This window comes from Orycteropus afer, unplaced genomic scaffold, assembly GCF_000298275.1.
Source record: "Orycteropus afer afer isolate SDZICR_OR568_19922 unplaced genomic scaffold, OryAfe1.0 scaffold00231, whole genome shotgun sequence".
Taxonomy (NCBI): domain Eukaryota; kingdom Metazoa; phylum Chordata; class Mammalia; order Tubulidentata; family Orycteropodidae; genus Orycteropus; species Orycteropus afer.
Window position 1 is genome coordinate 4,450,309 of NW_006921818.1, and position 15,069 is coordinate 4,465,377.

At 43.7% G+C, this 15,069-nt stretch overlaps 1 protein-coding gene across 1 annotated transcript in view; it reads left to right on the forward strand.

Moving 5' to 3' along the window:
- Positions 1-15,069, forward strand: part of TCF7L1 (transcription factor 7 like 1) — a 266,734-nt gene that overhangs the window by 215,076 nt on the left and 36,589 nt on the right. The window contains exon 4 of the mRNA XM_007948884.1: positions 12,889-12,972. Coding sequence (XP_007947075.1) covers positions 12,889-12,972 — 84 coding nt within the window. The remainder of the gene's footprint in view (positions 1-12,888; positions 12,973-15,069) is intronic.

The following is a 15,069-nucleotide window of genomic DNA, read 5'->3' on the forward strand; positions in this document are numbered from 1 at the left end:
CACGTTTGCCCATATTATGCAGTGTTTTGTAGACTCTACATTATGCTTTAGTGCTGTATGTTGGTGTTGTTGTTATGTGCCACCGAGTCAGATTCGACTCATAGCGACCCCTCCTTGAGTCTCTGAGGCGGTATCACTACGGAAGTAGATTGCCCGACCTTCCTTCCAAGGAATGGCTGGTGGGTTTGAACCACCAGCCTTCTGGTTAGCAGTCAAGTGCATTAGGCACTATGCTACCAGAGCTCCTTTAGTGCTGTATAGCATTCCATTATGTGTATGTACCATAGTTTGGTCATCCACTCTTCCGCTATAAATCTCAGAGATAAGTCCCTTGCTAGATATGTAATTATTGGCAAATATGAATTTGTTGCTGTCATTTTTGTTATGTGCTTTATCGTGGTGTTGATTTCTTTGTTCCATATAATTCTCTATGCTGACTTCTTTTGTTTATGAATCGTATTATCACTTGCTTCATTGCTATTGTTTCAGTATTTGCTGGATATTTATGCTGGTCCTCTTTTTTGATGTGAAGGTTTATATTTTTCTTTGAGGTTATCCTGTGATTTATAGTTTTCTTCCCAAGTTTAGAACAGTCTGTTCTATCTTGTAGTTGTCTTGACTTCCCTACCATGTAGAAGTTCTGTGATGTCACAGTTTTTTTTCCCTCTTTTTGGTTTGTAGTTGTCCTCATTTGTCAATTTGTTGTCTTTGGTTCCCTGTTTACAATCTTGTGGGCTTCTTTACTTTGGATACATCCATAGGTGGGTTGGTTTCTGGGTTATATCACCATGTGTGTTAATGGTCAGTTGTTGTTGGCTATTGTTACTTCTCTGTCCAATGGGCACCCTTTAGTGTAGCATCTCCTGTAAGTTTGGTCTGGTTTTAACAAATTCCCTTAATTTCTGCATATGTGGAAATGTCCTAATTTCACCATCATATTTGAGGGACAATTTTGCTGCTGCTGTTGTTTTTGTTAGGTGCCGTCAAGTCATTTCTGACTCATAGTGACCCCATGCACAGCAGAACGAAATACCAGCTGATCCTGTGCCAGCTCCATGATCCCTGCTATACTTGAGCCCATCATACTTGAGCCACCGTGTCAGTCCATCTCGTTGAAGGCATTCCCCTCTTTTGTCGATCCTCCACCTCACCAATCATGACATCCTTCTCCAGGAAATCATCCCTTCTGACAACATGACCACAGTAGGTGAGCCGAAGTCTGGCCATTGTCACTTCTAAGGAGAATTTCAGCTGCACTTCCTCCAGGACAGATCTGTTAGTTCTTTTAGCAGTCCATGGTACTCTCAGCATTCTTCACCAGTACCACAACTCAAAAACATCAACTCTTCTTCAGTCTTCTTTATTCATTGCTGGGTACATATTGCTTGGTTGGAAATTTTTCTCTTTCAGGATTTTATATATACCATCCCATTGTCTTCTCGCCTGCATGGTTTCTGTCAAGAAATCTGACCTTAGTCTTACTGGTTGCCCCTTGTAGGTAACTTTTCATTTTTCCTGTGCTGCTCTCATGATTCTTTCTTTGTCCTTGGTTTTGTTAAGTTTGATGATGATATTTCTTGGTGATTTTCTTTTGGAGTCTATCCTCTTTGGGGTTCGTTGGACTTCTTGAATGAAAATCATCTTTCCTCATACCAGGAATTCTCTGCCAATAAATCTTCTACAATTTTCTCTGTGGTTTTATTTGTCTCTTCCTGTTCTTCAATTCTGATTACACGTAGGTTATTCCTTTTGATGGTATCCCACATGAACCTTAGGCTTTCTTCATTTTGTTTTGATCTTTTTTCTGATTGATCCCTTTCTAAAGAAACGTTCAGGTATTTGTCTTCAATCTCCCTAATTCTGCCTTCCATTGATTCAATTTTGCTCCTTTGCCCATTTAATGTCTTATCTATTTCTGAAATTTTAGTGTTAATCTTCTGGATTTCTGTGTGTAGATTTTGTATCAGTTCTAATTTTTCATTTATTTTGTCATTTTGTTCTTGTATTGTCTTTCAAAATTGTTCTAGGGTTTTCTCTGTGTTTTTCTTGATCTGTCTCTCAATTCGTTGATGATACCTAAATATAATTCTTTTGAATTCCTTACCAGGGAGTTCCAATGCTGTGTCTTCCTCAGGGATGTGTTTTGGGTCTATATCCTGGTCCCTTGTTTCTCCTGCTTTATTTTGCTTCTTTGTGACTGTGATGCTCTGTTGTCTCTGAGGCATTGTGAATTTTTTATGTTTATATTTAATTGGTGATCATATGTTGGAGTGCCTTGTCCACGATTTTCAATTTCTTTTTATATTATCTATGCAAGCAGGGTTCTAGTTTACAGCACTTACACACTCACCACCTGTCTCCTTTCCTGTTGTCAGCCTCTCATATGTCCCTGCCGACCTTGGCAAACTGAGCCTATTCTTGTTGTTGTTGTTGTTATGTGCCCTCGAGTTAGACCTGACTCATAGCGACCCCTCCTTGGGTTTCCAAGGCAGTATCATTACGGAAGTAGATTGCCCCATCTTCCTTCCCAGGAGTCCCTAGAATCCGAATGAAAATGCTATCGCTTTAAAATCCAAAATGGTTGCCACTTGGAAAGATTCAAAATGGTTGCACCCTCACTCACTTTAAATATCCAAAATGGCTGCCACTTACAAACATCCAGAATGGCTGCCGCTATAAACAATCAAAATTGCTGCACCCTCTTGACAGCAGAAAGTCAACAGCTCAGGTTGTCTCCCTCCTTGCTGTTTCCCTTCCTACTCATAGGCCACCAGCGCAGTCATCCCTGTAGCCCTTGGTGACCAGGGCTGATCTTTAGGTCAATTCTCAGGTCCCAACACCACTTAGAAATATTCAGAGTGTTGGTCCCGTCAGATTAGGGGACAGTCCACAGCTCCAGCTGTCTCTGTACTCACTGTTTTTGTTCAGGTTTTTCCTTTAGTTGGTGCCTAATCCACTTCTGCATAGTTCCTTTCAAAGCTTAAGGCTCCAGGATTATCTTCTGTGTCTCTGTCGATTGCTTTTTCTTTTCTTTGTTGAAGAGGGTCTGTGTCACTTGTCTGCCTGTTCCTCCATCTTTCTGTAAGGCTGTTGTCAGATGGATCTTGGCTCAAAGCAAAGAATACCAGGAAGATATTTACTTGTGTTATATTGACTATGCAAAAGCATTTGATTGTGTAGATCATAACAAATTGTGGATAACATTGAGAGGAACGGGAATTCCAGAACACTTAATTGTACTCATGAGGAACCTGTACATAGATCAGTAGGCTGTCATTTGAACAGAAAAAGGGAACACTACATGGTTTAAAATCAAGAAGGGAGTGCGTCAGGGATATATCTTTTCACCATACTTATTTTCAATCTGTATGGTGAGCAAATAATCCAAGATGCTGGGCTATATGAAAAACTTGGCATCAGGTTTGGATGAAGAATAATTAACAACCTGCAGTATGCTGATGGCATAACTTTGCTTGCTGAAAGTGAGGATGACTTGAAGTACTTACTGATGAAGATTAATGACTACAGTCTGCAGTATGGATTACATCTCAATATAAAGAAAACAAAAATCCTTACAACTAGACCTATAAGTGGCATAATGATAAATGGAAAAAAGATTGAAATTGTCAAAGACCTCACATTGTTTGGTTCTACAATTGATGCCAATGGAAGCAGCAGTCAGGATATCAGATAACGTATAGCACTGGGCAAATTGGCTGCAAAGGACCTCTTTCAAGTGCTGAAGAGCATAGATGTCCCTTGTGGACTAAGGTGTGCCTGACACAAGCCATGGTATTTTCAGTCGCCTCATATGCATGAGGAGCTCTGGTAGTGTAGTGCCTAAGGCACTTGACTGCTAACCAGAAGGCTGGTGGTTCAAACCCACCAGCCACTCCTCGGAAGGAAGATGAGGCAATCTACTTCCATATCGATACTGCCTCAGAAACCCAAGGAGGGGTCGCTATGAGTCAGGTCTGACTCAATGGCACATAACAACCACCACAACAACATATGCATGTGAGAGCTGGACAGTTAATAAGGAGGACCAAAGAAGATTTTATGCTTTTGACCTGTGGTGTTGGCGAAGAATGCTGAAAGTACTGTGGAGTGCTAAAAGAACTAACAGGTCTGTCCTGGAGGAAGTGCAGCCAGAATGCTCCTTGGAGGCGAGAATGGCCAGATATTGTCTCACATACTTTGGTCATGTTGTCAGAAGGGACCATTCGGTGGAGAGGGATGTCATGCTTGGTAAGATGGAGGGCCCACGAAAGAGGGCCCTCAACGAGATGGATTGACACGGTAGCAGCAGCAATGGGCTCAAGTATAGCAAGAATCATGGAGCTGGCTCAGTTCTGGGCAGTGTTGTGTTCTACTGTGAGTCAGAGAAGACTTGATGGCACCTAACAATAACAACAATAGGGTTCTCCAGGTTTAAAGGCGGACCAGCACATACTGAGAGTATAGTAAGAGCAAGAACTTTAATGCAGCTTGTGCTAGGGGGAGTGGTGAGGGTTGATGCCAGAAAGACAGGTTGGTGCTGGATTGCTGGTGTATTTGGAGACCTTCCTAAGGGGAAGCCCAGAAGTATTTGGGTGCCTCCAATGGTTTGTGCACAACTACTAATGAAGATTAAAGACTACATATGGTCTGCAGTATGGATTGCACCTCAACATATAGAAGATGAAAATCCTTACAACAGGGTCAATAAGCAGCATCATGATAAATGGATAAAAGAGTGAAGAATTTTTGAGTTGTGGCATTGGCAAATAATACTGAAAGTCCCATGGACTGCCAGAACAACTAACAAATCTGTCCTGGAAGAAGTACAGCCAGAATACTCCTTTGAAGTGAGAATGGCCATCCTCATCTTACCTACTTTGGTCATGTTGTCAGAAAGGACCAATCCCTGGAGAAGGATATCATGCAGGGTAAAGTGGAGGGTCAGTGAAAAAGGAGAAGGCCCTCAAAGAGAGGGATTGACAGAGTGGTTAAGCAACAATGGGCCCGGGTATAGCAAGGATTATGAGGCTGGCACAGGACTGGGCAGTGTTTTGTTCTGTTTTACATAGGGTCGCTATGAGTCGAAGCTGACTCTATGGTATCTAACAATAACAATAATATCTCTGGGTCCCTGGAGTCTTCTTGCCTTTAGGGACCAGAGAAGTTAGAAGACTTGGTCAGCTAAATTGGTAAGCTTTTATTACAGGTATGTATCACATAAAGTCCTTTTGGCCAAGTCTCACTACATGTATGTCCCAGGGGAGGGCCTTCCTTGGAAGGCAATCAAGAGGTGGGGCCAGTGTTGATTTTGTGGTCCTGTAGATGTGGGTTGGCTGCAGCTCACCTTCCAACTTCCCATGGTGCTTGCTGGACCATGGCCACCCTGCTCTGTCCCTTGTGACTGTGGATTCTGACCAGGCTTCCCAAACCCAGACAACGAAACCTACTGTAGTTCAGTCCATTCCTACTCATAGAGACTTTATAAGACAGAGGAGAACTACCCCCAAAGTGTTTCCAACCTTGTAATCTTTACAAAAGGAGACTACCTCATTTTTCCCCCACAGAGCACTTGGTGGTTCAAACCATCAAGGCTTTGGTTAGCGACTGCATGCTGTAACCACTGCACCACCATAGTTCCCTCCATACATACACCCAGAGGTAGCCAATTGCAGGTGCAAGTTTGCAAATCCCAAGGCTCTGACCACTAATGGGGAGACACAACAGCTTGCCTGGGTATATGTTTGTCTGGTATATGTTCATCCAGTTTATACAAAGATATATACTATGTATAATAATTGTGTTTGAATGATATCCATATCCCAAAATGTCCTATTTGACAGAATGTATCATGAACCTTAAGCAACGCATATGTGTATTTTTACTATTATTAGTTGCTGTCAAGTCAGCTCTGGCTCATGGTGACGTTATATATATTATATAACACAGCCTGGTCTTGTGCCCCTTCAGGATCATCAGTGTGTTTGAGTCCATTGTTTTGGCTATTGTGTCAGTTCATTTCATGAAGGGTTTCCCTTGTTTTCACCGACCCTGTACTTTACCAAACATGATGTCCTTTTCTATCAAAGGCATCTGCTACTGCACAAAAGCCAAGACTGGAAAGCTAGGGAAGCGGATCTTTTTCTCTGCTTCCAAGTGCTATGGAAGGAGCTGCAGGGATACTGTAGGTAGAGTTCTCTCACCTGGAAAATTGTTGAAGATAACTTGTTTTCCTTGTTTCCAACTAGTGTGCCTGTTTTGGGAGCACTACTATTGATTCTGTAACATGAAGCTTTGTTTCCTCTCTTGCCTGGGCCTTGCTTCCAGGGTTTGTGTGGGAATGTGTGCATGGGGAGAATTTTGGCCTTACCAAGAACTGAGCCAGGGAAGTGAGTGACTGTATGTAGAGTCCCACCCACACCAAGGCAAGCTTGGATCAGGGTTGGTATGACTGGGAGAGGGAGTCTCCCTGCCTTCTGGGAGCCAGAGGGTTAATCTCCATAGCTCATTGGCAGCTCTGCCTCTGTACAGGGCATGCTGGGATTTCCTCCCAGCTGTTTTACATCATGAAGATTTGTATGTTGGGGAAATTCCAGGGCACAGCTGCAATTAATCTGCTGCACAGTCCCGACACAGGGATTGTGTAGGGTGGATTCTCCACCTCCCTACAGCAGAAGGGCTCTGGCTCTCTGGTGAGAACACCCTTCAAAAGGACCCTTCCCTATGCCCACCTGACGAAGTGTTCGCTCAAGGAGGGCCCTGGAGAGGAGCCCAAGAAGCAGAAAGGGACCCAGAACTTGAGAAAAAGAAGAGCAGCACCCTTATTAAACTTAATGAAGTGAAAATACTGCTGATAATACTTGGCAAAAATGTTACAAAAAGAAAACTTTTGTTCCCTCTTACTTAAGAATGTAGAAGCAAAAATCTTCAAGCACTCATGATTGGCCTCCTCTGGAATAGTACAAGAACAAACCATTGACCATGACCAAATAGGCCTTACTCGAGGAAGACGAGGGTGCTTGGGTGTAAGGAAATTTTTTGCATCTCATGAATAAGTCAAATACGAGAAACCACATGACCATTCTGGTAGATGCTAAGAATTCAACAACTGTTCCAATGAAAACAATTTAAAAATAGGAATAGAATCATCTTTCGTTAACAAGCTAAAGACAAGTTCTAAACCACGGCCTTGCTTTACTTAACTGTGAGCCACAAGGGCAGAATTTACCCAAGTGTGTTATTTGGAACCCCAAATGAAGTATTTCCCAGATATGATAAGACTGGGCAACACTGTATCTTTTCTGTGTCAGAGTCACAACACACAGTAGCATATCCAGTTGTTGTTGTTGTTATGTGCTGTCATGTCGGATCCTATTCATAGCAACCCTTCCTTGGGTTTCCGAGGCAGTATCACTATGGAAGTAGATTACGCAACTTTCCTTCCGAGGAGTGGCTGATGGGTTTGAGCCGCCAGCCTTCTGGTGAGCAGTCAAGTGCCTTAGGCACTATGCTACCAGAGCTCCTAGCATATCCAGTAGCAGATATAAATCAAGGATGATAACACCTACCATTTGGGTTGGGTTTTTCTTCTGTCCTTTTTCTTTTTACTTCAGTATCAGCTGAGAGTATTTATCCCATGTTGTTGTTGCTATGTGCCGTCAAGTTGGACCCGACTCATAGCAACCCCTCCTTGGGTTTCTGACGCAATATTACAATGGAAATAGATTGCCCAGCTTTCCTTCCGAGGAGTGGCTTGTGGGTTTGAACCCCTAGCCTTCTGGTTAGCAGTCAAGTGCCTTAGACATTACACTACCAGTTGTTGTTATGTGCCATTGAGTCAGCCCCGACTCATAGCGACCCCTCCTTGGGTTGCCAAGGCAGTATCACTATGGAAGTAGATTGCCCTATCTTCCTTCCGAGGAGTGGCCAGTGAGTTTGAACTGCCAGCCTTCTGGCACTATGCTACCAGAGCTCCTATTTATCACATAGGTGCTGGTAAGTCAGTCCCTGCCTCATGGTGATCCCAAGCACAAAAAGATCAGACTTTTCATACCAGAGGTTTTTCATTGGCTAATTTCTGGAAGTAGATCACCAGGTCTTTCTTCCTATCTGTCTTGGTCTGGAAGCTATGATCAAACCTGTTCCTCATCATAGCAACACACAAGCCTTCATTGACAGACAGGTAGTTGCTGTGCTTCAGGTGCATTGGCTGCATAGCATCCTATAAGTGGTACCTATGGCTATTGCTGGCCCACCAGGTGCACTGATACCACAATGATCCAATGCTTTACACTGCCATGGGCCTCCCCCAAGATGAAGGGTATCTAGACCCTTGTGTACACATCTTCACTATGTGCTTGATCCCATCCATGATGCACCTCATCAGAAACCATGGTGGTTTTGTGTGGCCAGTTGAATGGTGCCTACAGTGGGCTTGGGGAAACCAGCAGTTTCAATTTGCCACAGTATCATTACTGTACAAAGAATATAGGCTCCACTAGTGCAGCGAATCTCACTCAGCCTGATCCATCAGGGTGTATTCCCACCAATGAGTGACTATCCCTCGGATGATTGTCAGGCTGGCCCAACGTGACAATTACAGCCAACAAGAGATTTTTTACCTTAACATTGGGGTGGCTTACCTCCAATCATCTGGTGCTGAGAGGGCTAAGCATTATAAGGGGCATTGCTGGTCCCTGCTGTCCTGGTTCATTGTTCTGGGATATCAGCTGTTCCTTTTGAATGTACAAACCTATACCCAGAATTGTGATCTAAGGGCATTGCATGGCTAAGCTGAATGTGCTTCTGTATTATCAAAAAAGGTCAGAAAAATAAAAAGAAGTTGGAGACAATCCCCCATATTCTTACCTCCTAGAATGAGTCCCTGTCTGCCCACATATACGCCTACATGCACCCCAGCTGTGGCTGGAGCAGGATGGGTCCCAGGTTGGACACATACTAATTCCAGAACCACTTTTCCCCTTTGTTCTCTTCCCTGATGCTATCTGACATTGAGGGAAGACTTCAGTGCTACATGGGACTAAAGATGGTCACCCAGGTTAAAATTAAGAGAGTGAACCTGAACACTAAGGGAAAAGGAGACCACAGTGTTCTTCTTTCACAGAAGCTGGAGACATCCCGCTGCTTAGGTAAAACACCAAGCACGTGATAAACTACCAAAAATAGTAGCTTTATTAATATTAAAAGTCCTTGCTCTGAATATTTGTATGTGTTTATATGTATGTTTGTACCTTAATAAGGAGCTCTGATAGAATTGTGGGTAAGATATTTGGCTGCTAACCAGAAGGTCAGTGGTTCAAACCCACCAGCTGCTCCTCAGGAGGAAGATGAGGCAATGTACTTGTGTAAAGATTTACAGCCTTGGAAACCCAATGGGGATCACTATGTGTCACTAGAACTCTATAGCAATAGGTTTTAGGTTTGGTACCTTAATATGCCAGTATCAAGGCAGACAATCCTTCATGGAGCTCACACTGTACTGAGTACCAGCTCCCACTAGTGCAGTGGTATTTAACCAGGGGGATGTTTTGGATCTCCCTCCTCCCTCCGGAGTTACTTAGCAAAGTCTCAAAGCATTTTTCATTGCCACAACTGTGGGGGAAGGCAACTGCACTGGTTTGTAGGCCAGGGATGGTGCTAAACATCCTTCAGTACACAAGGCAGCCTGTCATAACAAAGACGTGTCCAACCCAAAATGTTAATAGTACCAGAATTGGAGAAACCTTGCACTAGAGCCCTAATATTCCAGCTATGCCTAACAACCCAGCTGATAGTATTAAATGCCAGTATCTGTCCCTTTCACTTCCCCATTCCCTACCTCTCTATCCCCACCCAGAGTACCTTTGTTGCTTCATAGTCTGCATTCAACCGTTCAGGCTCCAGCTCTCATATATAAAAGACGTAGGAGTCAGTTTTACTCCATAACCAAAGCTTTATTTTATTTATGTCACAAAACTTTAGCATTGTCCTCAACTAGAATTCAGAATCCTTTAGGCCCCTTTATCTGATCTAAGAGCATCCCTGGTAATCTGACAAGAATGAAGAGTGTTCATCATGTGTCTTTATGTCCCTGAGTAGTGAACCAGATTCTGGTGCAGTGGATGGATTTGAGGAACCCTAAGGAGCTCTGGAGGAGCTCTGGTAGCATAGTGCCTAAGGGACTTGATTGCTAACCAGAAGCTGGCAGTTCAAATCCGCCAGCCACTCCTTGGAAGGAAGGTTGGGCAATCTACATCCGTAGTGATACCACCTCGGAAACCCAAGGGGAGAGGGCACAATGAGTTGGGTCCGACTCAACGGCACATAACAACAGCAGCAACAAAGGAGCTCTGGTGGTGTCATGCCTAAGGCATTTGACTGCTAACCAGAAGGTTGGCAGTTCAAACCCTCCAGCCACTCCACAGAAGAAAGACTGAGCAATCTACTTCTGTAAAGATTTACCACCTCAGAAACCCAATAAGGGTCACTATGAGTTGGAATCAACTTTATGGCAGTAAGTTTGGGTTATTTTTGTTTGTTTTCTATCATGTTTAATGTTGAGGGGGTGGATTTAGGACACTTCTCTTTAGCATCTGATCTTTGTAATTGTAGTTCAACTTTAAAAGGCAAAGAGAAATGTTGATGGGTTGGGAAGGTTGTTTCTTCTAGAAAAGTGAGTGTGATGTTTAGCACCCATGTGTAAGCTCTGGCTGCCCCAAGTATGACTGCAGGAAAATACTGATGTGTATCTATATTGATTGACGCTTTGATGTGGTATTCATACAGCTTCTGGGTGGCCAGCCCTGTGTGAGAGAGAGACAACCAACCCATCAGAGCAAAGAAAAGCTGGGGACTTATGGTTGGGGGGTGGGGAGTAGGGTGCGGTTTTCTAGAAGGTGATGGTGTCATGAAAAGCTTGTGACTCATGGTGTAGTGTAAAGTGTGGGATTTGAAATAAAGAGACATAGTGTCCACCTTTCATCCATGATGTTGGCCAAGTCACTTAGCCTGCATTTACCTCCACTGGCTCATTTGAAATTGTGGAATAGTAACCTCTACTTGTAGCATAGTGCCTAAGGCACTTGACTGCTAACCAGGAGGCTGGCGGTTCAAACCCACCAGCCACTCCTCGGAAGGGAGGTTGGGCAATCCTACTTCCATAGTGATACCTGCCTCAGAAACCCAAGGAGGGGTTGCTAGGAGTCGGGGCCGACTCTATGGCAAATAACAACAACAACAACAACAACCTCTACTTGTAATAGCAGGGTGGTTGTGAAAGTTACACCAATTGTGTGTGAAAAGACTTTGAAAAACAGCAACTGTAGGATAAATGCTCTTATTCACTGAGAAAATTAGTTTCAACTAATAATACCAATATTTGTCCAGTGCTTTTAACTTGCCAAACACATTTAAATCCCGTCAATTCATCTGGAAAGTGTAGGCTCTCAGTAGAGGAAGATGATATGGGGCAGCAGAGGACAGGGCAGAGGTGAGACTCAACATAGGGTGGGGTGGAGAGAACCTGAGGGCCTAGAATGAAAAGAGGGTCTGTGCTCACAGGCCCTCAGTGCCCACTTCATTCCTGCCTCCAGTAGGCCCCTCATGTCCATTCTTCTCAGGCCATCCCACCTGTTGTCTGTGCCATGCCTGGCACTTGGCACATGTGTCTTTGGGTAGTTGTTCATGCCCATGGACACCTTATCAAAAGCCCCATCCCCGCCCTGTCAGTCAGGGGCTGTAGTTGATGAGAGCAAACAGGGCTTCAGGACCACTGCCTAGCCTACTTCCCTGCCCAGGGTACCCAGAGCAAGGCCCAGCCTTGATTTTCCTCAGCCTGAAATTGAATGATCAGAGCAAAGAACAGATCAAGACTTCATTCTTTCTCTCCGTGAAACTTCCTGGAGCCATCACTTCCTACCAGAGTTCTAATTCTCAAAGTCACCTCAAGAATTCTGAAATGAGATTGCATAGCTGGTCTGCTGCCTGGAAGCACCCTATTAGTGTTAGCACTGAGGCAACATGTGTGTTATTTTCTCCTGACAAAGACTAATGATTCACGTATGAAAATCATAGCTGCCGTTTCTCAAATGTCTTCCATGTGCATGGCCCATCGTCCCCAATCCCTGTAGAGTTAGCCTTGCTTTGCAAATAAAGAGAATGTGGCTCTGAATTGTTAAGGAACTTAGGCTCTCAGAGCCTACATTGGCAGAATGAGAATCTGAACCCATGAAAGGTATGTATATGTGTTTGGGTTGGGGACTGGCTTTGGTTTGGTTCTTTTGTAATGACACATGAGATAGAGTGGAGTACTGAGTAATTTTTTCAAGTTTGAGAAACACTATGATGAAATAAGTAAGATCATCATCCTTGTGAATGGATAGCTATTACCTATAATCCAGAGAGGGTCAGGCATATGGTTTTTGTTCACTTATCCACCAGATCCTTCTGGAGATGCTATTTCTTAGGGATCGTTATACGAGATGGAAATGAATTGGGCAAGATCATCACCCAGAGACCTTTGTTCCCTCGATGAACTCCACTTTTCCCCATGAGTTGAGCAGGGATGACTTGAGAGTCATGACTGGCTTCTTTGACTATTTTGGTTGGTGTGCTGGAATTTATCAGTTCTCTTTCCCATTTAAAGTTCAGCTTGGCTGTCATTTGTTTCCCCCAAAAATGATGGAGGTGAATGGTGGTGGTAATCATGATTATAAATGTATGTTCTACCTTCTTAAAATTGTTCGGAAATTGACCTAGTATAGGATTTGTGCAGTTAAAACAGTGGGCCTTCCTGAACCACCCATCAGCCAAATGCAGAACTTCTCTGTTCATTTTGGGCACTTGTGAGGCTTCATCTCACCAGCTGTTTTGTGTTTTCTGTCCCCTGTATAGTACCTGCAGATGAAATGGCCCCTTCTTGATGTCCCCTCCAGCACCACAGTCAAGGACACGAGATCCCCATCCCCAGCACATTTGGTAAGTCTATTTCACTTTAAAGCCTCAAAAGTACCCTGCCTCACCCCACTTTCCCCAAAGCTATTGAGGTCTAACCGTGTTCCTCATAGATATAAGCACAGTGAGGACAACTGAGGGATCCGAGGTTTTTAACAGTTAAACCTTGTTCACTTCATCATACCCACACATACTGGCCTAATATCCACACCTTAAATGTTTTTTGTTATTATCCTCTCTCTCACACACACATATCCTTCTACAGATCTAGAAGAGACCTTATAAATGCTGGCTCCAATCAAAGGCTGGCTGAAATCTTTCCTCACTGTTCCCTGAATTCCTCTGCCCACTTCAGATGGGTGAAGATTTTCTCCTTTCCCTCCTCTTAGAACTCATTCAGTATTGCCTCCTCTTCTTCCTCGTAACCACAAGGCAGAAGTTGAAGAGGCTTTTCTGTAGGGTATTATAGGAAAGAATCAATTAAAACATGTGCAAACAAAAACCCCACAGGGCACAGACACAGAGCTGAGGCTTTTTTGCCAAGCACCATGGCAGCTCTGAGCTACTAAGGAAAGTCTGGGTGGTGGGGAACCTGGGAGGCTAGAGCAATGGGGTCAGAGCAGGTATCCTCAGCTCCTTGGGACATGCAAAGGGCTAAAATCAAACACTACTAAGAGACATTCCTAGAACGTAACTTTATTACCCTTAATTGGACTTTTCTTCTTCTTCTTTTTTTTTTTTAATTGTGATATGGGTGAAAATTTACAGAGCAAATTCACTTTCCATACAGCAGTTCACATACATTTTGTCTCATGACACTGACCAAAATTTACCACAATGCAACATCTCCCCTCCCACTTCCTCCCGACAGTTACCTCTTCCCTGTGTCCATCCCTCCATGCATTCCTGCCCCCTGAGCTGTCTTCCTGTGCATAAGCAGCCCTTCTTTCTCCCATGCTTGTTCTCTCCAAGGAGTGTATCTACATCAGGTAAATGCTCAACTCATATGCCTGTCCATTGTTTGGCCGGAAGCCACAGGCGTGCATTCAATTCCAAACTTGAAGGGCAGCTAGGGGCCATAGTCTCAGTGGTTCCACCAGCCTCTATCAGACCAGCAAACCTGCCCCCCCCCTTTTTTTTCCAAATGATTTTGAGTTTTGTTCCACATTGTTCTCCCTATCTATCCAGGATCTCCTACATAGATCCTCTTCCAAGTGATTGATAGTAGTAGCCAGGCACCATCTAGTTCTTTTGGTTTCATAGTTGTATAGGCTCCAGATCAGATGATGTACCAGTCGCTAGCACTAATTGTTCCCATGGATTTTTGGTTTTCTTCATTCTTCTTGGCTCTGGACGAAGAGAGACCCATCGTTGCATCTAGATGGCAGCTTGCAAGCTTTTAATATCCCAGTTGCTACTTGCCACAGTAGGAGGTTGAACAAAGTTTTCTGTAGTATGTTATGCCATTTGAGCTTGATGTCCACTGTGACTATGGTCCTGAGCCCACAGGTTTACTACCTCCTTGGTCCCTCTGGGTAGCTGGCTGTGACCAAGCAGTGATTACAACCTTGCCCCTTGTCAGCTCCATTATACACCTGGGAATTCAGATCATACACTTAAAGCTATAGGACCACTGTCTGCCAACCCTATGCGTGTTCTTGGGTGCACTCCCCACTTCATAGACATAGTAATAGTTCAGCCTGTCCACCCATCTATCCACCCATACACCCGTGTTTGCCTTCACTGACCACATCATACTATATGTGCAAAAGTGTTCATCCTTGTTGTCTGTACTTCCCATGTATCTCTATGTCTTTCTCTTCCTCAGTGCCACTATGTTGATCACTCACATTTGGTACATTGCCCTTCTCTTCACCCAAATCAAAACTTATCTCTTATCTATCTAACCATATTCTCTACCCTCCCCTCCCACCCCTGTTAACCAACAAAGAAAATGTCCTTCCATAGATAAGCATTTCCTTGACTTTTACAATAATGGACTAATACAGTATTTGTCCTTTTGTGATTGATTTACTTCCCTCGGCAAATGTCCTCCAAGTTCATCCACGTTATGCAGTGTTTTGCAGATTCTACATTATTCTTTAGGGTTGCATAGTATTC